General features: G+C 53.0%; 2 protein-coding genes across 2 annotated transcripts; both read left to right on the top strand.

The window, feature by feature from the left end:
• Positions 1 to 799: 799 nt before the first annotated feature.
• Positions 800 to 25,402, top strand: LOC116957781 (uncharacterized). Its single transcript, XM_076073621.1, has 3 exons — positions 800 to 805; positions 15,698 to 16,343; positions 24,128 to 25,402. The coding sequence occupies exons 1-3, from the start codon at positions 800 to 802 to the stop codon at positions 24,529 to 24,531; spliced, it is 1,056 nt and encodes a 351-aa protein (XP_075929736.1). The 3' UTR covers positions 24,532 to 25,402.
• On the top strand, positions 21,322 to 23,481 carry LOC142930565 (uncharacterized; the record flags this gene model as incomplete). The annotated part of the gene is made up of 2 exons (XM_076073402.1): positions 21,322 to 21,340; positions 22,427 to 23,481. Coding segments are annotated over exons 1-2 (1,074 nt in total), but the record flags the coding sequence as incomplete, so codon positions are not given.

The following is a 25,402-nucleotide window of genomic DNA, read 5'->3' as shown; positions in this document are numbered from 1 at the left end:
TATTTTTATTATTTTTTTGTTTCCCTTCTACGTGGTGGTGGCTTTACCGAAAGAACCCAGAATATGATTTGAAGCAGAGATTTCTGTCACGCCGTGTCACGATTTGGGGGGGGGGGGGAGGTCAAAAATCGAACCAAAATCGCGTGACGTCATTTATGGACGGCCCCTTTTGAGACTTTGCAAGAACAGCACGAGTCACGTGGTGCTGCACGGGACTCTGGAGAATATTCCAGGCGCGCGTTGACCACGAACAGGTGGGAGACGGCTTTGACTTGCTTGAAGGCACTAATGTGACATTGGTTGTCATTGCACAGTGTAGAATCATCCGTGCTTGTTCCATTTAAAAAAAAAAACAGATAGTCCCATATAATAAGCGTTACCAGAACAGTCGGAGCCTCCCCCAAAACACACGTGCCTGTACAGTAGCATCGTACGGTAAATGAGTAATGCACACGTTTGAATTAGTAATGTAATGTGTCAATGAATGTTAATGCGTGCGAGACGGTGAACTCTTGATTTGAGTTACTGGATAAGTGTGACACGGGGGTGAGTGTGACTGGATAAGTGAATGGGTGGATAAGTGAATGGGTGGATAAGTGAATGGGTGGATAAGTGAATGCGTGGATAAGTGAATGCGTGGATAAGTGAATGCGTGGATAAGTGAATGGGTGGATAAGTGAATGGGTGGATAAGTGAATGGGTGGATAAGTGAATGGGTGGATACGTGAATGGGTGGAAACGTGAATGAGTTAGTGAATGAGCGAGTGGGTGAATGAGTGCTTGGGTGGTTGAATGGGCAATGGAGGTGAGTCAGTGAATCAGTGGGTGAGTGGGTGAGTGGGCGAATCAGAGAGTGGGTGAGTGAATGAGAGAGTGGTTGAATGAGTGAGTGAATGGACGAGTGGGACGTGGGTGAATGAGTGGGGGTGAGTGAATGAAAGAGTGGGTGAATGAGTGAGTGAATGAACGAGTGGTGAAATGGGTGAATGAGTGGGGGAGTGGGTGAGTGAATGAAAGAGTGGGTGAATGAGTGAGTGAATGAACAAGTGGTGAAATGGGTGAATGAGTGGGGGAGTGGGTGAGTGAATGAAAGAGTGTGTGAATGAGTGAGTGAATGAACGAGTGGTGAAATGGGTGAATGAGGGAGTGGGTGAGTGAATGAGAGAGTGGGTGAATGAGTGAGTGAATGAACGAGTGGTGAAATGGGTGAATGAGAGTGGGTGAATGAGTGAGTTAATGAGAGGTGAGTGAATAAGAGAGTGGGTGAGTGGGTGAGTGAATGAGTTGGTGAGTGAATGAGAGAGTGGGTGAGTGGGTGAGTGGGTGAGTGAATGAACGAGTGGGTGAATGAGTGAGTGGGTGAGTGAATGAACGAGTGGGTGAATGAGTGAGTGAATGAGTGGGTGAGTGAATGAGAAAGTGGGTGAATGAGTGAGTGAATGAACGAATCAGTGAATGAGTGAGGTAGTGGGTGAGTGAATGAGAGAGTGGGTGAATGAGTGAGTGAATGAGTGGGTGAGTGAATGAGAAAATCGGTGAATGAGTGAGTGAAAGAGTGGGTGAATGAGTGGGGGAGTTGGTGAGTGAATGAGAGGGTGGGTGAATGAGTAAGTGAATGAGTGGTTGAGTGAATAAGAGAGTGGGTGAATGAGTGAATGAACGAGTGGGTGAATGAGTGGGGGAGTGGGTGAGTGAATGAGAGAGTGGGTCGATGAGTGGGTGAGTGAATGAGAGAGTGGGTGAATGAGTGAGTGAATGAGTGGCTGAGTGATTGAGAGAGTGGGTGAATGAGTGAGTGAATGAACGAGTGGTGAAATGGGTGAATGAGTGGGGGAGTGGGTGAGTGAATGAAAGAGTGTGTGAATGAGTGAGTGAATGAACGAGTGGTGAAATGGGTGAATGAGGGAGTGGGTGAGTGAATGAGAGAGTGGGTGGATGAGTGAGTGAATGAACGAGTGGTGAAATGGGTGAATGAGAGTGGGTGAATGAGTGAGTTAATGAGAGGTGAGTGAATAAGAGAGTGGGTGAGTGAATGAACGAGTGGGTGAATGAGTGAGTGAATGAGTTGGTGAGTGAATGAGAGAGTGGGTGAGTGGGTGAGTGAATGAACGAGTGGGTGAATGAGTGAGTGGGTGAGTGAATGAACGAGTGGGTGAATGAGTGAGTGAATGAGTGGGTGAGTGAATGAGAAAGTGGGTGAATGAGTGAGTGAATGAACGAATCAGTGAATGAGTGGGGTAGTGGGTGAGTGAATGAGAGAGTGGGTGAATGAGTGAGTGAATGAGTGGGTGAGTGAATGAGAAAATCGGTGAATGAGTGAATGAAAGAGTGGGTGAATGAGTGGGGGAGTTGGTGAGTGAATGAGAGAGTGGGTGAATGAGTAAGTGAATGAGTGGGTGAGTGAATAAGAGTAGTGGGTGAATGAGTGAATGAACGAGTGGGTGAATGAGTGGGGGAGTGGGTGAGTGAATGAGAGAGTGGGTCGATGAGTGGGTGAGTGAATGAGAGAGTGGGTGAATGAGTGAGTGAATGAGTGGCTGAGTGATTGAGAGAGTGGGTGAATGAGTGAGTGAATGAACGAGTGGGTGAATGAGTGGGGGAGTGGGTGCGTGAATGAGAGAGTGGGTGAATGAGTGAGTGAATGAGTGGGTGAGTGAATGAGAGAGTGGGTGAATGAGTGAGTGAATGAACGAGTGGGTGAATGAGTGGGGGAGTGGGTGAGTGAATGAGAGAGTGGGTGAATGAGTGAGTGAATGAGTGGGTGAGTGAATGAGAGAGTGGGTGAATGAGTGAGTGAATGAACGAGTAGGTGAATGAGTGGGGGAGTGGGTGAGTGAATGAGAGAGTGGTTGAATGAGTGAGTGAATGAGTGGGTGAGTGAATGAGAGAGTGGGTGAATGAGTGAGTGAATGAACGAGTGGGTGAATGAGTGGGGGAGTGGGTGAGTGAATGAGAGAGTGGGTGAATAAGTGAGTGAATGAGTGGGTGAGTGAATGAGAGAGTGCGTGAATGAGTGAGTGAATGAACAAGTGGGTGAATGAGTGGGGGAGTGGGTGAGTGAATGAGAGAGGGGTGAATGAGTGAGTGAATGAACGAGTGGTGAAATGGGTGAATGAGTGGGTGAGTGAATGAGAGAGGGGTTAATGAGTGGGTGAGTGAATGAAAGAGTGGGTGAGTCAGTGAGTGAATGGACGAGTGGGTGAATGAGTGCGGGAGTGGGTGAGTGAATGAGGGAGTGAGTGAATGAGGGAGTGGGTGAATGAGTGAGTGAATGAGTGTTTGAGAGAATGCGAAAGTGGGTGAATGAGTGAGTGAATGAACGAGTGGTGAAATGGGTGAATGAGTGGGTGAGTGAATGAAAGAGTGGGTGAGTCAGTGAGTGAATGAACGAGTGGTGAAATGGGTGAATGAGCGGGTGAGTGGGTGAGTGAATGAGAGAGTGGATGAATGAGTGAGTGAATGAGAGAGGGGTGAATGAGTGGGTGAGTGAATGAGAGAGTGGGCGAATGAGTGAGGCAATGAGAGAGGGGTTAATGAGCGAGTGAATTAACGAGTGGGTGAGTGGGTGAATGAGCGGGTGAATGGGTGAGTGAATGAAAGAGTGAGTGAGTCAGTGAGTGAATGAACGAGTGGTGAAATGGGTGAATGAGCGAGTGGGTGGTTGAATGAATTTTGCTGAGTTACATTTTTAGCCCTGAAGCGTTAATTAATTTTCTTGGGAGCGAGAGAGAAGAGAGAGAGAGGGAGAGAGGGAGAGAGAGAGGGAGTGGCGTACGACCACTCTCAATTAAACCCCCCACGTTCTGCACCGGCTATCACGGCCGCCTGTATCTCTATCCACTGCTGGATGACTCTCACAGAGACGCGAGGACTCACACGGGTGGCGGGGATGGACCCCGAGCCTCAGGGCCCTCGTCACCGGCTTCACTGCATCTCCCCAACTCTCCATTCTCTCTCCTCCCTCCCTACCGCCCTCTAGTCCCCTCCTCTGGGTGGAAATCCGCGTGAGGGGGGAGGGGGGGTCAGCTGGGCGCGGTGGAGATGAGAAGACACGTGGAGGAAATGACTCCGTGTCTCATCACGTGTCTCATCACGTGTCTCGTCTGATCTCACCACCCACTCCCGCCTCTCCGTCTGAGCTCTCCCCTCTCTCGTCTCTCTCTCTCTACAAATATCTCCCTCGGTATCTCTCCAACCCTCTAACTCCCTGTTAGCTGGTGACTACTTTGTGTATTTGTGTTGCTGGTGACTTTGTGTATTTGTGTTGCTGGTGACTTTGTGTATTTGTGTCGCTGGTGACTTTGTGTATTTGTGTGGCTGGTGACTTTGTGTATTTGTGTTGCTGGTGACTTTGTGTATTTGTGTCGCTGGTGACTTTGTGTATTTGTGTGGCTGGTGACTTTGTGTATTTGTGTTGCTGGTGACTTTGTGTATTTGTGTTGCTGGTGACTTTGTGTATTTGTGTCGCTGGTGACTTTGTGTATTTGTGTGGCTGGTGACTTTGTGTATTTGTGTTGCTGGTGACTTTGTGTATTTGTGTCGCTGGTGACTTTGTGTATTTGTGTGGCTGGTGACTTTGTGTATTTGTGTTGCTGGTGACTCTGTGTATTTGTGTTGCTGGTGACTTTGTGTATTTGTGTTGCTGGTGACTCTGTGTATTTGTGTTGCTGGTGACTTTGTGTATTTGTGTTGCTGGTGACTTTGTGTATTTGTGTTGCTGGTGACTTTGTGTGTTTGTGTGGCTGGTGACTTTGTGTATTTGTATTGCTGGTGACTTCGTGTATTTGTGTTGCTGGTGACTTTGTGTGTTTGTGTTGCTGGTGACTTTGTGTATTTGTGTTGCTGGTGACTTTGTGTATTTGTGTTGCTGGTGACTTTGTGTATTTGTGTTGCTGGTGACTTTGTGTGTTTGTGTTGCTGGTCACTTTGTGTGTTTATGTTGCTGGTAACTTTGTGTATTTGTGTTCCTGGTCACGTTGTGTATTTGTGTTGCTGGTGACTTTGTGTATTTGTGTTGCTGGTGACTTTGTGTATTTGTGTTGCTGGTGACTTTGTGTACTTGTGTTGCTGGTCACGTTGTGTATTTGTGTTGCTGGTGACTTTGCGTATTTGTGTTGCTGGTGACTTTGTGTATTTGTGTTGCTGGTGACTTTGTGTATTTGTGTTGCTGGTGACTTTGTGTATTTGTGTTGCTGGTGACTTTGTGTGTTTGTGTTGCAAGGTGACTTTGTGTATTTGTGTTGCTGGTGACTTTGTGTATTTGTGTTGCTGGTGACTTTGTGTATTTGTGTTGCTGGTGACTTTGTGTGTTTGTGTGGCTGGTGACTTTGTGTATTTGTATTGCTGGTGACTTTGTGTATTTGTGTTGCTGGTGACTTTGTGTGTTTGTGTTGCTGGTGACTGTGTATTTGTGTTGCTGGTGACTTTGTGTATTTGTGTTGCTGGTGACTTTGTGTATTTGTGTTGCTGGTGACTTTGTGTGTTTGTGTTGCTGGTCACTTTGTGTGTTTATGTTGCTGGTAACTTTGTGTATTTGTGTTTCTGGTCACGTTGTGTATTTGTGTTGCTGGTGACTTTGTGTATTTGTGTTGCTGGTGACTTTGTGTATTTGTGTTGCTGGTGACTTTGTGTACTTGTGTTGCTGGTCACGTTGTGTATTTGTGTTGCTGGTGACTTTGTGTATTTGTGTTGCTGGTGACTTTGTGTATTTGTGTTGCTGGTGACTTTGTGTATTAGTGTTGCTGGTGACTTTGTGTATTTGTGTTGCTGGTGACTTTGTGTGTTTGTGTTGCAAGGTGACTTTGTGTATTTGTGTTGCTGGTGACTTTGTGTATTTGTGTTGCTGGTGACTTTGTGTGTTTGTGTTGCTGGTGACTTTGTGTATTTGCGTTGCTGGTGACTTTGTGTATTTGTGTTGCAAGGTGACTTTGTGTATTTGTGTTGCTGGTGACTTTGTGTATTTGTGTTGCTGGTGACTTTGTGTATTTGTGTTGCAGGTGACTACTTTGTGTGTTTGTGTTGCTGGTGACTACTTTGTGTGTTTGTGTTGCTGGTGACTTTGTGTGTTTGTGTTGCTGGTGACTTTGTGTATTTCGTATCGGAATCGCCTCCAGTGCTGTTGCTGCTGGCGGCAATAAAAGTTGTTTACAAAGTCAAAAAGTCTCTCCGTATGCGTCACGAACGCGTTACGTGCGTGTCACGAATGCATCACGTGCGCGTCACGCACGCGTCACGAGCGCGTCACGATCGCGTCACGAGCGCGTCACGAACGCGTTTCCATTGTACCGCTGCACTCCGAAGCAGCAAGGCCGCGTGTCTGCGTGTGGCTGCTGTGATGTGTAAAACAGAAACGATACTTAGCGAGAGAGAGAGACGAGTATGAGGCGGAGACAGGTATTGACGACTTACCCGTCTTCTTCTGCTCATTTATTTCATGTCAGTTCCATGTATTTGGTGTGGCCCTGTGAGCCATCCGGCTCTCGAATCGGGTGGAACCGCGTAACAAACAGAAACGTGAACAAGAAAAAAACGTCTTAAAGCGGCCACGCGCGAACAGAAAAATCCAGGGAAAAAAACCAGCAAAAAAACCCAGCAAAAATCACCGCATATCAACGCTGTGCGTACTAACATCCCAGTGGGATGCAAGTCAAACAATAACAACCATGAGACAATTTAGATGAAAGTTATCAGGCTAACACTGTACAACAACAACAAATAAATACGGCTAAACCGAAACGTTTTCGAAATCACCAAAATACAGCTATGAAAACAAGGTAACAGTGATCATAGGAACTGTGATTCAAATATAAAAATACACGATCTAGATAACATGTACCACTAAACTTCTCCCTTCGAGCGCTTCGTCGCCAGATGACGATTAGACTTGTGGATAAACACTACTCCTGCTTATCATTGGGAGCCAGGCTCGATCCACTGCTGGATAAAGGCCTAATCCCCATTGCAGTGTCAGTCAAGCTACATGGGGAGTTGTTGTTGTTTGACCATGATGTCTTAATCTCCATCTAGCACTGGATCGATCACGGTGGTGGTGGTTACACCGAGAGAGGAGCACGTGGATCTGAGTCGAGACACCACCCACCATCACATCAATCTCCAACCAGCAGTGGATCGATCACGGTGGTGGTGGTGGTGGTTACACCGAGAGAGAGAGGAGCACGTGGATCTGAGTCGAGACACCACCCACCATCACATCAATCTCCAACCAGCAGTGGATCGATCACGGTGGTGGTGGTGGTGGTGGTTACACCGAGAGAGGAGCACGTGGATCTGAGTCGAGACACCACCCACCATCACATCAATCTCCAACCAGCAGTGGATCGATCACGGTGGTGGTGGTGGTGGTTACACCGAGAGAGAGAGGAGCACGTGGATCTGAGTCGAGACACCACCCACCATCACATCAATCTCCAACCAGCAGTGGATCGATCACGGTGGTGGTGGTGGTGGTGGTTACACCGAGAGAGGAGCACGTGGATCTGAGTCGAGACACCACCCACCATCACATCAATCTCCATCCAGCAGTGGATCGAGCCTTGCAGCTGCTGCTGCCTATAGAGGAAGACGACCCCCAGTGTGCAGGGACTTCAACTTGACCCGCTGTGGGTGAGGGGAGCGAGGCAGGGAGGGGGAGGGGAGCCGAGCGGGCGAGCGAGCGAGCGAGAAATGAGGAATGGCTTTGTGCAGATTGAGCTCGGCGACTGTGAGGGGGTCTTGTGGCGCGGCGCGAGGAGCGGTGGCGCAGCGGTTAGCGCGTCACGCTACGAACACGGCCAGCCGAGTTGGCTTTCCCGCTCACGGAACCCCACGGAGCGGTGATGCCGAGTCTCTGAACCGGTTCTGGGCACCCCCACCCCACCCCTAGGTCGACTCAGCCTCAAATGAGTAACCGGTGCGATGTGTTAAAAAACAAAAAAAACTTCGCCACTGGGGAGACAAAGGCGGCCGGGCGTGGTGCTGGCCACCCACCCACCCCCTCGCGTGTGCCGTGCCGGCCTTCACAAGGTGCTGCTCGCTACTAACAGCACTTGCCCCTACAGTCTGTGAAGGCAACACGGGGGACCTTTGTCTTTGTTGCGTGGCGGGGAGCGGTGGCGCAGTGGTTGGCGCACTGCACTCGGATAATGATGATCGACATCGGCTTGAAAGTGAGTACAGCAGCGACGTCTGTGCCGGGGGAGACAAAGGCGGCCGGGCGTGGTTCTGGCCTGCAAAACCCGCTCTGAACACCGTGACGGACTTCACAAGCGCTGCTCGCTAACAGCACTTGCCCCTGCAGTCTATTAAGGCTACACAGGGTGGAGGGTCTTTGTCTCTGTGTATTTGACCCCGAGGCAGTTGTGGCGAGAACCACGCCCGGCCGCCTTTGTCTCCCCAGGTACTCATTTGAGACTGAGTCGACCTAGGGGAGGCCCAGGACCGGTTCAGACAATCGTCACCGCCGGTGTTGGCCGTGAGCGGGAATCGAACCCGGGACACCAGGTTCGTAGCGCTAACCGCTACACTACCGCTCCCCACTATACACACACCTACACAATCACACCTACACACACACCTACACAACAACAACCGCCATTCGCCACTAAGTGGCGGTGACGTCACCACGACGCTTGTGCCAGGCCAGGTGCACCTTGAGGCCACGTGAAGTGTTGAACGCCCGCTGGCAGGAGGTCACGGGGCAGACCCAGGTGCCACGACTGACTGAGATGACTGAGATGACTGGCTGATGCACCACCTGTGCCCCCTACTGTGTCAACCTGCTGTGCTTTAGCCACCCGGCGCTCAGCTCGTTGTTGTGAGCGTCGCTCCTCCGCCTTCCGTTGTTGTTGGAGGGCGACTGCCTCCAACTGCCCAGTAGCAGCGTCCTTCACGAGCCTCCTCCACAGAGGCCGATCTTGACACCGCTGGTACCAGTCATCGGCAAGTCCACTCAGCTCCACGTTCTCCTGTACCACATCACTCCATCTCTTCTCTAGCCCGTGCCGCGCCCGTTTAGCCCCCTCGATCCGGCCGAACAAAAGCTGTTTCGGCATGCGGTGGCTGGGCATGCGGGCTACATGACCCAGCCATCGCAGCCTTGCCCGCCGGAGGAGCTCACGGATGGGACCTTGCCCAGATCTTTCAATGATTTGTGAGCTCCTCACACAATCCAGCCTGGTTCAACCCAGGATGGATCGTAGGCAGGCTAGCCTAAATGTTTCTACCGGCGAAGATGTTCCATTAGGGGGGTCCACGTTTCGCAAGCGTAGAGAAGGGAGGGAATGACCGTGGCCGAGAAGACCTGAAGCTTAGTGCGGAGCGACAGACCAGGTAGCTTCCACACAGCGTTACGCAACCGATGAAAAGATATTGCCGCTCGACTGATTCGGAGTGAGACCTCTGCTGTTAAACTAGAGCCGGTCACACACACACACCTACACACACACACCTACACACACACACCTACACACACACACCTACACACACTCTCATTCTTCGAACTACAATTCCCCCTATTTCTCTCTCCCACTCTCCCTTTCTCTGCCTCCCTCTCTCCCTCCCTCCCTCTCTCCCCCTCTCTCCCCCTCCCCGTGTCTCTCTCCCCCTCCCTCTCTCTCCCCCTCTCACCCTCCCCGTGTCTCTCGTCCCAAGCGAGCACACAAGGCTCCTTTCGTAAGGCGCCCTCGCTCGCTCTCTCGCTCTCTCGCCCCCTCTCCATCCATCATCACTTCATTGCGGCTGCTGCTGCTGCTGCGTCTTCTTCTCCTTACAACCACGAGTCGCGCGTCTCCCTCCGTGCGTCTCCCTCCGTGCGTCTCCCTCCGTGCGTCTCTCTCCACGCGTCTCTCTCCACGCGTCTCTCTCCACGCGTCTCTCTGTGTCTCTCTGTCTTCGTGTCTAAATATTTCGAGCGCTATGCATTTCTCACCCCTAGGTGTCTCTCTCACCCCTAGGTGTCTCTCACCCCCTAGGTGTCTCTCTCACCCCTAGGTGTCTCTCTCTCACCCCTAGGTGTCTCTCTCACCCCTAGGTGTCTCTCTCTCACCCCTAGGCGTCTCTATCACCCCCTAGGTGTCTCTCTCACCCCCTAGGTGTCTCTCTCACCCCCTAGGTGTCTCTCTCACCCCCTAGGTGTCTCTATCTCCCCGTAGGTGTCTCTCTCGCCCCTAGGTGTCTCTCACCCCCTAGGTGTCTCTCTCACCCCTAGGTGTCTCTCTCTCACCCCTAGGTGTCTCTCTCACCCCTAGGTGTCTCTCTCTCCCCCCTAGGCGTCTCTCTCACCCCCTAGGTGTCTCTCTCACCCCCTAGGTGTCTCTCTCACCCCCTAGGTGTCTCTCTCACCCCCTAGGTGTCTCTCTCACCCCCTAGGTGTCTCTCTCACCCCGTAGGTGTCTCTCCCACCCCCTAGGTGTCTCTCTCCCCCCCTAGGTGTCTCTCTCACCCCCTAGGTGTCTCTCTCTCACCCCCTAGGTGTCTCTCTCACCCCTAGGTGTCTCTCTCACCCCCTAGGTGTCTCTCTCTCCCCCCCTAGGTGTCTCTCTCATCCCTAGGTGTCTCTCCCACCCCCTAGGTGTCTCTCTCACCCCCTAGGTGTCTCTCTCACCCCTAGGTGTCTCTCTCACCCCTAGGTGTCTCTCTCACCCCTAGGTGTCTCTCTCACCCCTAGGTGTCTATCTCACCCCTAGGTGTCTCTCTCACCTCCTAGGTGTCTCTCTCACCCCTAGGTGTCTCTCTCACCCCCTAGGTGTCTCTCTCCCCCCCTAGGTGTCTCTCTCACCCCTAGGTGTCTCTCTCACCCCCTAGGTGTCTCTCTCACCCCCTAGGTGTCTCTTTCTCCCCCCCCTAGGTGTCTCTCTCTCACCCCTAGGTGTCTCTCTCTCACCCCTAGGTGTCTCTCTCACCCCCTAGGTGTCTCTCTCTCACCCCTAGGTGTCTCTCTCACCCCCTAGGTGTCTCTCTCACCCCTAGGTGTCTCTCCCACCCCCTAGGTGTCTCTCTCACCCCTAGGTGTCTCTCTCACCCCCTAGGTGTCTCTATCTCTCACCCCTAGATGTCTCTCTCACCCCTAGGTGTCTCTCCCACCCCCTAGGTGTCTCTCTCACCCATAGGTGTCACTCTCACCCCCTAGGTGTCTCTCTCTCCCCCCCTAGGTGTCTCTCTCTCACCCCCTAGGTGTCTCTCCCACCCCCTAGGTGTCTCTCTCACCCCTAGGTGTCTCTCTCTCACCCCCTAGGTGTCTCTCCCACCCCTAGGTGTCTCTCTCACCCCCTAGGTGTCTCTCTCACCCCCTAGGTGTCTCTCCCACCCCCTAGGTGTCTCTCTCCCCCCCTAGGTGTCTCCCTCACCCCCTAGGTGTCTCTCTCTCACCCCTTAGGGGTCTCTCTCACCCATAGGTGTCTCTCTCACCCCCTAGGTGTCTCTCTCTCCCCCCTAGGTGTCTCTCTCATCCCTAGGTGTCTCTCCCACCCCCTAGGTGTCTCTCTCACCCCTAGGTGTCTCTCTCACCCCTAGGTGTCTCTCTCACCCCCTAGGTGTCTCTCTCACCCCTAGGTGTCTCTCCCACCCCCTAGGTGTCTCTCTCACCCCTAAGTGTCTATCTCACCCCTAGGTGTCTCTCTCACCCCCTAGGTGTCTCTCTCACCCCTAGGTGTCTCTCTCACCCCCTAGGTGTCTCTCTCCCCCCCTAGGTGTCTCTCTCACCCCTAGGTGTCTCTCTCTCCCCCCCTAGGTGTCTCTCTCTTACCCCCTAGGTGTCTCTCCCACCCCTAGGTGTCTCTCCCACCCCTAGGTGTCTCTCTCACCCCCTAGGTGTCTCTCTCACCCCCTAGGTGTCTTTCTCACCCCCTAGGTGTCTCTCTCACCCCCTAGGTGTCTCTCTCTCTCTCACCCCTAGGTGTCTTTCTCACCCCTGGGTGTCTCTCCCACCCCCCTAGGTGTCTCTCTCACCCCCTAGGTGTCTCTCTCCCACCCCTACGTGTCTCTCCCACCCCCGAGGTGTCTGTCTCACCCCCTAGGTGTCTCTCTCTCTCACCCCTAGGTGTCTCTCTCACCCCCTAGGTGTCTCTCTCTCACCCCTAGGTGTCTCTCTCACCCCTAGGTGTCTCTGTCTCCCCCCCTAGGTGTCTCTCTCCCCCTAGGTGTCTTTCTCACCACTAGGTGTCTCTCTCACCCCTAGGTGTCTCTCTCACCCCCTAGGTGTCTCTCTCACCCCCTAGGTGTCTCTCTCTCTCCCCCCTAGGTGTCTCTCTCACCCCCTAGGTGTCTCTCTCACCCCTAGGTGTCTCTCTCACCCCCTAGGTGTCTCTCTCACCCCCTAGGTGTCTCTCTCCCACCTATAGGTGTCTCTCTCTCACCCCTAGGTGTCTCTCTCACCCCTAGGTGTCTCTCTCACCCCTAGGTGTCTCTCTCACCCCTAGATGTCTCTGTCTCACCCCCTAGGTGTCTTTCTCTCACCCCTAGGTGTCTCTCTCACCCCCTAGGTGTCTCTCTCACCCCCTAGGTGTCTCTCTCCCACCCCTAGGTGTCTCTCTCACCCCTAGGTGTCTCTCTCACCCCTAGGTGTCTCTCTCACCCCTAGGTGTCTCTCTCACCCCTAGGTGTCGCACTCTCACCCCTAGGTGTCTCTCTCTCCCCCTAGGTGTCTCTCACACCCCTAGGTGTCTCTCTCAACCCTAGGTGTCTCTCTCTCTCCCCCCCTAGGTGTCTCTCTCACCCCTAGGTGTCTCTCCCACCCCCTAGGTGTCTCTCTCACCCCTAGGTGTCTCTCTCACCCCTAGGTGTCTCTCTCACCCCCTAGGTGTCTCTCTCACCCCTAGGTGTCTCTCCCACCCCCTAGGTGTCTCTCTCACCCCTAGGTGTCTCTCTCACCCCTAGGTGTCTCTCTAACCCCCTAGGTGTCTCTCTCACCCCTAGGTGTCTCTCTCACCCTCTAGGTGTCTCTCTCCCCCCCTAGGTGTCTCTCTCCCCCTAGGTGTCTTTCTCACCACTAGGTGTCTCTCTCACCCCTAGGTGTCTCTCTCACCCCCTAGGTGTCTCTCTCACCCCCTAGGTGTCTCTCTCTCTCCCCCCTAGGTGTCTCTCTCACCCCCTAGGTGTCTCTCTCACCCCTAGGTGTCTCTCTCACCCCCTAGGTGTCTCTCTCACCCCCTAGGTGTCTCTCTCCCACCTATAGGTGTCTCTCTCTCACCCCTAGGTGTCTCTCTCACCCCTAGGTGTCTCTCTCACCCCTAGGTGTCTCTCTCACCCCTAGATGTCTCTGTCTCACCCCCTAGGTGTCTTTCTCTCACCCCTAGGTGTCTCTCTCACCCCCTAGGTGTCTCTCTCACCCCCTAGGTGTCTCTCTCCCACCCCTAGGTGTCTCTCTCACCCCTAGGTGTCTCTCTCACCCCTAGGTGTCTCTCTCACCCCTAGGTGTCTCTCTCACCCCTAGGTGTCGCACTCTCACCCCTAGGTGTCTCTCTCTCCCCCTAGTTGTCTCTCACACCCCTAGGTGTCTCTCTCAACCCTAGGTGTCTCTCTCTCTCCCCCCCTAGGTGTCTCTCTCACCCCTAGGTGTCTCTCCCACCCCCTAGGTGTCTCTCTCACCCCTAGGTGTCTCTCTCACCCCTAGGTGTCTCTCTCACCCCCTAGGTGTCTCTCTCACCCCTAGGTGTCTCTCCCACCCCCTAGGTGTCTCTCTCACCCCTAGGTGTCTCTCTCACCCCTAGGTGTCTCTCTAACCCCCTAGGTGTCTCTCTCACCCCTAGGTGTCTCTCTCACCCTCTAGGTGTCTCTCTCCCCCCCTAGGTGTCTCTCTCACCCCTAGGTGTCTCTCTCACCCCTAGGTGTCTCTCTCACCCCCTAGGTGTCTCTCTCTCCCCCCCTAGGTGTCTCTCTCTCACCCCCTAGGTGTCTCTCCCACCCCCTAGGTGTCTCTCTCACCCCTAGGTGTCTCTCTATCATCCCCTAGGTGTCTCTCCCACCCCTAGGTGTCTCTCTCTCCCCCTAGGTGTCTCTCTCACCCCCTAGGTGTCTCTCTCCCCCCCTAGGTGTCTCTCTCATCCCCTAGGTGTCTCTCTCACCCCCCTAGGTGTCTCTCTCACCCCCTAGGTGTCTCTCTCACCCCCTAGGTGTCTCTCTCTCCCCCCCTAGGTGTCTCTCTCACCCCTAGGTGTCTCTCCCACCTCCTAGGTGTCTCTCTCACCCCTAGGTGTCTCTCTCACCCCTAGGTGTCTCTCTCACCCCCGAGGTGTCTCTCTCACCCCTAGGTGTCTCTCCCACCCCCTAGGTGTCTCTCTCACCCCTAGGTGTCTCTCTCACCGCTAGGTGTCTCTCTCACCCCCTAGGTGTCTCTCTCACCCCTAGGTGTCTCTCTCACCCCCTAGGTGTCTCTCTCCCCCCTTAGGTGTCTCTCTCACCCCTAGGTGTCTCTCTCACCCCTAGGTGTCTCTCTCTCCCCCCCTAGGTGTCTCTCTCTCACCCCCTAGGTGTCTCTCCCACCCCTAGGTGTCTCTCCCACCCCTAGGTGTCTCTCTCACCCCCTAGGTGTCTCTCTCACGCCCTAGGTGTCTCTCTCACCCCCTAGTTGTCTCTCTCACCCCTAGGTGTCTCTCTCTCTCACCCCTAGGTGTCTCTCTCACCCCTAGGTGTCTCTCCCACCCCCCTAGGTGTCTCTCTCACCCCCTAGGTGTCTCTCTCCCACCCCTAGGTGTCTCTCCCACCCCCTAGGTGTCTCTCTCACCCCCTAGGTGTCTCTCTCTCACCCCTAGGTGTCTCTCTCACCCCCTAGGTGTCTCTCTCTCTCACCCCCTACGTGTCTCTCTCACCCCTAGGTGTCTCTCTCACCCCTAGGTGTCTCTCTCACCCCTAGGTGTCTCTCTCCCACCCCTAGGTGTCTCTCTCTCACCCCTAGGTGTCTCTCTCACCCCTAGGTGTCTCTCTCACCCCTAGGTGTCTCTCTCACCCCTAGGTGTCTCTCTCTCACCCCTACGTGTCTCTCTCACCCCCTAGGTGTCTCTCTCACCCCCTAAGTGTCTCTCTCACCCCTAGGTGTCTCTCTCACCCCCTAAGTGTCTCTCTCCCACCCCTAGGTGTCTCTCTCACCCCTAGGTGTCTCTCTCACCCCTAGGTGTCTCTCTCACCCCTAGGTGTCTCTCTCACCCCTAGGTGTCTCTCTCTCACCCCTAGGTGTCTCTCACACCCCCTAGGTGTCTCTCTCTCACCCCTAGTTGTCTCTCTCTCCCCCTAGGTGTCTCTCTCTCCCCCTAGGTGTCTCTCACACCCCTAGGTATCTCTATCACCCCTAGGTGTCTCTCTCACCCCCTAGGTGTCTCTCTCACCCCCTAGGTGTCTCTCTCACCCCTAGGTGTCTCTCTCACCTCTAGGTGTCTCTCTCACCCCTAGGTGTCTCTCTCACCCCTAGGTGTCTCTCTCACCCCCTAGGTGTCTCTCTCACCCCTAGGTGTCTCTCTCACCCCCTAGGTGTCTCTCTCACCCCCTAGGTGTCTCTCTCACCCCTAGGTGTCTCTCTCACCCCGTAGGTGTCTCTCTCACCCCCTAGGTGTCTCTCTCTCTCACCCCCTAGGTGTCTCTCTCACCCCTAGGTGTCTCTCTCACCCCCTAGGTGTCTCTCTCACCCCCTAGGTGTCTCTCTCACCCCTAGGTGTCTCTCTCACCCCTAGGTGTCTCTCTCACCCCCTAGGTGTCTCTCTCACCCCCCTAGGCGTCTCTCTGTGCCACTGTGCGAGTTTCCCCGTGTCTCTGTCTTTCTCTGCGTCTCTCCGTCTCAATCGAGCCCTGCGTGAGTCTCTCTGTGTCTCTCCGTGTCCCTCCACGTCTCTGTCTCTCTCTGTGTCTCTACTTGTCTCTGTGTGTGTGTGTCTGTGTGTGTGTGTCTGTCTCTCCGTGTCTCTCCGTGTCTCTACTTGTCTCTGTGTGTCTCTGTCTCTGTGTGTGTCTCCCCGTGTCTCTCTCTCTCTCTCCGTGTCTCTACTTGTCTCTGTCTCCGCGTGTCTCTCCCTGTCTCCGTGTTTCTACTCGTCTGTGTGTGTGTGTGTGTCTCTCCCCGTGTCTCTCCCTGTCTCCGTGTTTCTACTCGTCTCTCAGTGTGTGTGTCTCTCCCCGTGTCTCTCTCTGTCTCCGTGTCTCGACTCGTCTCTCTGTGTGTCTCTGTCTCCCCGTGTCTCTTCACTTCACCAAGAGGGCAGCAGTGACGAGTCGGGGAGACGCTGGCGGGAGGAGACCACGCGGATTACCACCACGGACACAACGCAAACTTGTAGAGACGACGCCGGGAGAGACGAGGAGGCGACAGCAATGGGTGGGGGGACATCGTGGATGGGATAGCCACGATCACGGACGTCTCGAAGGTGAGCGAGCATCGCGAGGGAGACAAAGGCGACCGGGAGGGGTGCTGGTCACCTCGCCCGTAGTGAGCCGTGCCCGCCTTCAGAGGTGACAGCACTTGCCCCAACAGTCGGTGAAGGTTACACGGGGCTTCTTTGTTGCGCGTACGCTCACAGGTGAACTCACGCACAAAGACAAAGATCACCCGGATGGGTTGCAACAGACTGTTGGGGCAAGAGGCGTGAGCGAGCACCGACGGAGGTCGAAAACACGCACACACACACACTGACACACACACACGGACACACACACACTGACACACACACACTGACACACACAGACACACACACACTGACACACACACACACGGACACACACACACTGACACACACACACTGACACACACACACACGGACACACATAGACACACACACACACGGACACACACACACGGACACACACTTACACACACACACTGACACACACACACTGACACACACACACACTGACACTATTAGACTCACACTGACACACACACACTGACACACACACACTGACACACACAGACACACACTGACACACACACACACTGACACACATAGACACACACACACACGGACACACACACACGGACACACACTTACACACACACACTGACACACACACTGACACACACACATACTGACACACACACACACTGACACTATTAGACTCACACTGACACACACGCACTGACACACACACACTGACACACACACTGACACACACACTGACACACACAGACACACATAGACACACACACACACACGGACACACACACACGGACACACACAGACACACACTGACACACAAACACACTGACACACACATGCACTGACACACACACACTGACACACACACACACTGACACACACACACACACACTGACACACACAGACACACATAGATACACACACACTGTCACTCATAGACTCACACTGACACTCATAGACTAACACACTGACACTCATAGACTCACACTGACCCTCATAGACTCACACACTGACACTCATAGACTCACACACTGACACTCATAGACTCACACACTGATACTCATAGACTCACACTGACACTCATAGACTCACACTGACACTCATAGACTCACACTGACACTCATAGACTCACACACTGACACTCATAGACTCACACTGACACTCATAGACTCACACACTGACACTCAAAGACTCACACTGACACTCAAAGACTCACACACTGACAGTCATAGACCCACACTGACACTCATAGACTCACACTGACACTCATAGACTCACACACTGACACTCATAGACTCACACTGACACTCATAGACTCACACTGACACTCATAGACTCACACTGACACTCTTAGACTCACACACTGACACTCATAGACTCACACTGACACTTATAGACTCACACACTGACACTTATAGACTCACACACTGACACTCATAGACTCACACTGACACTCATAGACTCACACTGACACTCATAGACTCACACTGACACTCTTAGACTCACACACTGACACTCATAGACTCACAGACACTCATAGACTCACACATTGACACTCTTAGACTCACACTGACACTCATAGACTCACACACTGATAATCATAGACTCACACTGACACTCATAGACTCACACTGACAATCATAGACTCACACTGACACTCATAGACTCACACTGACACTCTTAGACTCACACACTGACACTCTTAGACTCACACACTGACACTCATAGACTCACACTGACACTCATAGACTAACACTGACACTGATAGACTCACTCACTGACACTCATAGACTCACACTGACACTCATAGACTCACACACTGACACTCATAGACTCACACACTGACACTCTTAGACTCACACTGACACTCATAGACTAACACTGACACTGATAGACTCACTCACTGACACTCATAGACTCACACACTGACACATAGACTCACACTGACACTCATAGACTCACACTGACACTCATAGACACACACTGACACACACGCACTGACACATACACACACTGACACACACACACACACTGACAGACACACACACACACTGACACTCATAGACTCTTACTGACACTCATAGACTCACACTGACACTCATAGACTCACACTGACACTCATAGACTCACACACTGACACACATAGACTCACATTTACACTCATAGACTCACACTGACACTCATAGACTCTCTTACTGACACTCACAGACTCACATTGACACTCATAGACTCACACACTGACACTCATAGACTCACACTGACACTCTTAGACTCACACACTGACACTCATAGACTCACACTGACACTCATAGACTCACACACTGACACTCAAAGACTCACACTGACACTCAAAGACTCACACACTGACAGTCATAGACCCACACTGACACTCATAGACTCACACTGACACTCATAGACTCACACACTGACACTCATAGACTCACACTGACACTCATAGACTCACACTGACACTCATAGACTCACACTGACACTCTTAGACTCACACACTGACACTCATAGACTCACACTGACACTTATAGACTCACACACTGACACTTATAGACTCACACACTGACACTCATAGACTCACACTGACACTCATAGACTCACACTGACACTCATAGACTCACACTGACACTCTTAGACTCACACACTGACACTCATAGACTCACAGACACTCATAGACTCACACATTGACACTCTTAGACTCACACTGACACTCATAGACTCACACACTGATAATCATAGACTCACACTGACACTCATAGACTCACACTGACACTGATAGACTCACTCATTGACACTCATAGACTCACACTGACACTCATAGACTCACACACTGACACTCATAGACTCACACTGACACTTATAGACTCACACACTGACACTCATAGACTCACACTGACAATCATAGACTCACACTGACACTCATAGACTCACACTGACACTCTTAGACTCACACACTGACACTCTTAGACTCACACACTGACACTCATAGACTCACACTGACACTCATAGACTAACACTGACACTGATAGACTCACTCACTGACACTCATAGACTCACACTGACACTCATAGACTCACACACTGACACTCATAGACTCACACACTGACACTCTTAGACTCACACTGACACTCATAGACTAACACTGACACTGATAGACTCACTCGCTGACACTCATAGACTCACACACTGACACATAGACTCACACTGACACTCATAGACTCACACTGACACTCATAGACACACACTGACACACACGCACTGACACATACACACACTGACACACACACACACACTGACAGACACACACACACACTGACACTCATAGACTCTTACTGACACTCATAGACTCACACTGACACTCATAGACTCACACTGACACTCATAGACTCACACACTGACACACATAGACTCACATTTACACTCATAGACTCACACTGACACTCATAGACTCTCTTACTGACACTCACAGACTCACATTGACACTCATAGACTCACACACTGACACTCATAGACTCACACACTGACACTCATAGACTCACACTGACACTCATAGACTCACACTGACACTCATATACTCACACACTGACACTCATAGACACACACTGACACTCATAGACACACACTGACACTCATAGACTCACACTGACACTCATAGACTCACACTGACACTCATAGACTCACACACTGACACTTATAGACTCACACACTGACACTCGCAGACTCACACACTGACACTCATAGACTCACGCTGACACTCATAGACTCACACACTGGCACTCATAGACTGACACACTGACACTCATAGACTCACACACTGACACTCATAGACTCACACGCTGACACTCGCAGACTCACACACTGACACTCATAGACTCACACTGACACGCATAGACTCACACACTGCCACTCATAGACTCACACACTGACACTCATAGACTCACACTGACAGTCATAGACTCACACACTGACACTCATAGACTCACACTGACACTCATAGACTAATACACTGACACTCATATACTCACACACTGACACTCATAGACTCACACTGACACTCATAGACTCACACTGACACTCATAGACTCACACACTGACACTCATAGACTCACACACTGACACTCATAAACCATCACACACACTCATAGACTCACCTACTTACCCAGCCTCCCACTAATTCACTCACCCACTCACTCACCCACTCACCCAGCCACCCACTCACTCACCCAGTAACCCATTCACTCACCCACTCACTCACTCACCCACTCACCCATTCACCCACCCACTCACCCAGTCACTCACCCACTCACCTACCCACTCACCCACTCACTCACCCACTCACCCAGCCACCCACTCACTCACGCAGTCACCCACTCACCCACTCACCCAGTCACCCACTCACCCAGTCACCCACCCACTCACCCAGTCACCCACTCACTCACTCACCCACTCACTCACTCACCCACCCACTCACCCAGTCACCCGCTCACTCACCCACTCACTCACTCACCCACTCACCCAGTCACCCGCTCACTCACCCACTCACTCACTCACCCACTCACCCAGTCGCCCACTCACTCACCCACCCAACACCACAGTAGGCACTATGCCTAAGGCCTACGAAAGGAAAACAAATGGCTGACCATGTTGTTTTTTGTGTGCATGATGACAAAAATGTAACCAAGATATCATCTCCAAATATTTCTCGGCTAACCTAGGTTCGTTTTTCTTTCTCCTCTTGCAAATAATGTCAAATGAAATCGGCTCATCCCCGTCACACCGTGCGTGCCAGCGCTCTGCTGCGTGTCTCGTTGGGGGCACAAGAGACTGGAATAATGAAACGGTGGCAGTGGTGACGACGTCCAGCGGAGCGGACCCAGGTTCCGCGTGAGAAACCAGCGGAGTCACAGTGGTCGTGACACGGGGCAGCAGCCAGTAGCGACTTTTGGAAAGTTATCACCTAATGCCCTGCGGAACCAGAAGTGCCTAGGGACTACAATAATCCTAGTCCACCACCATCAGCATTAACACCACCACCATCTCACCATCAGCGTTAACACCACCACCACCATCACCACCACCACCATCAGCATTAACACCACCACCACCATCTCACCATCAGCGTTAACACCACCACCACCATCACCACCACCACCATCAGCATTAACACCACCACCACCATCTCACCATCAGCGTGAACACCACCATCTCACCATCAGCGTTAACACCACCATCACCACCACCACCTCCATCTCACCATCAGCGTTAACACCACCACCACCACCATCACCACCACCATCAGCATTAACACCACCACCATCTCACCATCAGTGTGAACACCACCATCTCACAATCAGCGTTAACACCACCACCATCTCACCATCAGCATTAACACCACCACCACCACCACCACCACCACCTCACCATCAGCATTAACACCACCACCATCTCACCATCAGCATTAACACCACCACCACCACCACCATCTCACCATCAGCATTAACACCACCACCACCACCACCATCTCACCATCAGCATTAACACCACCACCACCACCAACTCACCATGAGCATTACCACCACCACCACCACCATCTCACCACCACCACCATCTCACCATCAGCATTGACACCACCACCACCATCAGCATTAACACCACCACCACCTCCATCTCACCATCAGCATTGACACCACCACCACCAGCATTGACACCACCACCACCACCACCATCTCACCACCAGCATTGACACCACCACCACCACCACCACCATCTCACCACCACCACCATCTCACCATCAGCATTGACACCACCACCACCATCAGCATTAACACCACCACCATCACCTCCATCTCACCATCAGCATTGACACCACCACCACCACCAGCATTGACACCACCACCACCACCATCTCACCACCAGCATTGACACCACCACCACCACCATCTACACCACCACCACCACCATCTACACCACCACTGTCACAGCAATCACCACCACCACTGTCACAGCAATCTCCAACAACACCACCAGCACTGTCACAGCAATCACCACCACCACCACTGTCACAGCAACACCACCACCACCACCACCACTGGCACAGCAATCTCCACCACCACCACCACCACCACCACTGTCACAGCAATCTCCACCACCACCACCACCACCACTGTCACAGCAATCTCCACCACCACCACCACCACTGTCACAGCAATCACCACCACTTTCACAGCAATCACCACCACCACCACCACCACTGTCACAGCAATCACCACCACCACCACTTTCACAGCAATCTCCACCACCACCACTGTCACAGCAATCACCACCACCACTGTCACAGCAATCTCCACCACCACCACCACCACTGTCACAGCAATCACCACCACCACCACCACCACTTTCACAGCAATCTCCACCACCACCACTGTCACAGCAATCACCACCACCACTATCTCTTCTACCACCACCACCACCACCACTGTCACAGCAATCACCACCACCACTGTCACAGCAATCACCACCACCACCACCACCACTGTCACAGCAATCACCACCACCACCACCACTGTCACAGCAATCTCCACCACCACCACCACCACTGTCACAGCAATCTCCACCACCACCACCACTGTCACAGCAATCTCCACCACCACCACCACCACTTTCACAGCAATCACCACCACCACTGTCACAGCAATCTCCACCACCACCACTGTCACAGCAATCACCACCACCACTGTCACAGCAATCTCCACCACCACCACTGTCACAGCAATCACCACCACCACCACCACCACTTTCACAGCAATCTCCACCACCACCACTGTCACAGCAATCACCACCACCACTATCTCTTCTACCACCACCACCACCACTGTCACAGCAATCATCACCACCACTGTCACAGCAATCACCACCACCACCACCACTGTCACAGCAATCACCACCACCACCACTGTCACAGCAATCTCCACCACCACCACCACTGTCACAGCAATCTCCACCACCACCACCACTGTCACAGCAATCTCCACCACCACCACCACTTTCACAGCAATCACCACCACCACTGTCACAGCAATCTCCACCACCACCACTACCACCACTGTCACAGCAATCACCACCACCACCACCACCACCACCACTGTCACAGCAATCTCCACCACCACCACCACCACTGTCACAGCAATCACCACCACTACCACCACTGTCACAGCAATCACCACCACCACCACTGTCACAGCAATCACCACCACCACTGTCACAGCAATCACCACCACTGTCAGAGCAATCTCCACCACCACCACTGTCACAGCAATCTCCACCACCACCACCACTGTCACAGCAATCTCCACCACCACCACCACCACTGTCACAGCAATCACCACCACCACCACCACTGTCACAGCAATCACCACCACCACTGTCACAGCAATCACCACCACCACCACCACTGTCACAGCAATCACCACCACCACTGTCACAGCAATCACCACCACCACCACCACTGTCAGAGCAATCTCCACCACCACCACTGTCACAGCAATCTCCACCACCACCACTGTCACAGAAATCTCCACCACCACCACTGTCACAGCAATCACCACCACCACTGTCACAGCAATCACCACCACCATCTCTTCTACCACCACCACCACCACTGTTACAGCAATCTCCACCACCATCTTTCCTCGCTTGTGCTGCCTCTGGGCCTCATGCTGTGGTCTGGGGATCGCTCTGTGATTCCAGTTGCTGCTTTGTCCGACCAGATCGGACCCGGATCGTACCGGGGACCAGACCGGATCGGATTGTACTGGGAACCGGACCGGATCGTACCTGGGACCGGATCGGATTACACCGGGATCTGGACCGGATTCTACCAGAGACCAGACTGGATTTGATCGCACCAGGGCAAAGACCGGATCGCACCAGTGACCGGACCGGATTGGATTTCATCATACCAGGGATCAGATCGAACCTGTTCGGATTTTACCGCAGACCGGATCGGATTGCACCGGGCCCTGGATCTGATTTGAGAGAGCAGACAGTCTCACCCAGGAAGGGATGGACTCGAACCGCTTCGGAGATATTGGACCGGAAAATCGGATCGGAGAGGATTGCCGAATCGGAGACGGGTTTTTCATGCCAGATAGTCGCCCGCCTAGTGGCATAGCCAGCCAACTAGTCACCCGGATGTCCAGTTATCCACTTGGTCACCTAGCTAGTCACCCTCCCAGACAGTAGCCCGTCTAATGTATCAGCCACCGAGTTAGTCATCTAGCCAACCACCCACCCAGTTCGTCACACATTTAGCCATCGGCGTAGTCACCCACCCAGCTAGTTAAACATTAAGTCATCTATTTAATGGCCCAGCCATTTAGTCACCCAATTAATCGTCTGCTGAGTCACCCACCAGTTAGTCACCCACCAGCCATTACCATGGGTAAGTCACCCAGATAGCCAACTCCCAACCGAGTCACCCACCCAAGCGAGTCGCCCATCAAGTCGCCCGTCGAGTCACCTGTCAAGTCACCCGACAAGTCGCCCAACAAGTCGCCCGTCAAGTCGCCTGTCAAGTCACCCACCCAAGCAAGTCGCCCGTCAAGTCGCCCGTCAAGTCGCCCGTCGAGTCACCCATCGAGTCACCCGTCAAGTCACCCGACAAGTCGCCCAACAAGTCGCCCGTCAAGTCGCCTGTCAAGTCACCCACCCAAGCAAGTCACCCGTCAAGTCACCCGACAAGTCGCCCAACAAGTCGCCCGTCAAGTCGCCTGTCAAGTCACCCACCCAAGCAAGTCGCCCGTCAAGTCGCCCGTCAAGTCGCCCGTCGAGTCACCCATCGAGTCACCCGACAAGTCGCCCAACAAGTCGCCCATCAAGTCGCCTGTCAAGTCACCCACCCAAGCAAGTCGCCCGTCAAGTCGCCCGTCAAGTCGCCCGTCAAGTCACCCGTAGAGTCGCCCTGCGAACGGGTGGAGCGGCGGCGCTGGAGACTTGGCACGCGGTGGTGCCAGGAGGGGGGGGGGCAGTCACCGGGCGGTGGT

This window comes from Petromyzon marinus, chromosome 42 (genome assembly GCF_048934315.1).
Source record: "Petromyzon marinus isolate PM22_M1 ecotype Great Lakes invasive population chromosome 42, UKy_Petmar_22M1.pri1.0, whole genome shotgun sequence".
Taxonomy (NCBI): domain Eukaryota; kingdom Metazoa; phylum Chordata; class Hyperoartia; order Petromyzontiformes; family Petromyzontidae; genus Petromyzon; species Petromyzon marinus.
The sequence above is the reverse complement of the archived record's forward strand: the minus strand, read 5'-3'. Positions and strand labels throughout refer to the sequence as shown.

What these genes read in the sequence shown, in the direction of transcription:
- LOC116957781 (XM_076073621.1), top strand. An exon ending in CGATCACGGACGTCTCGAAG is followed by an intron (nt 16,344 to 24,127) that starts GTGAGCGAGCAT and finishes TTGTCCGACCAG; the next exon opens with ATCGGACCCGGATCGTACCG.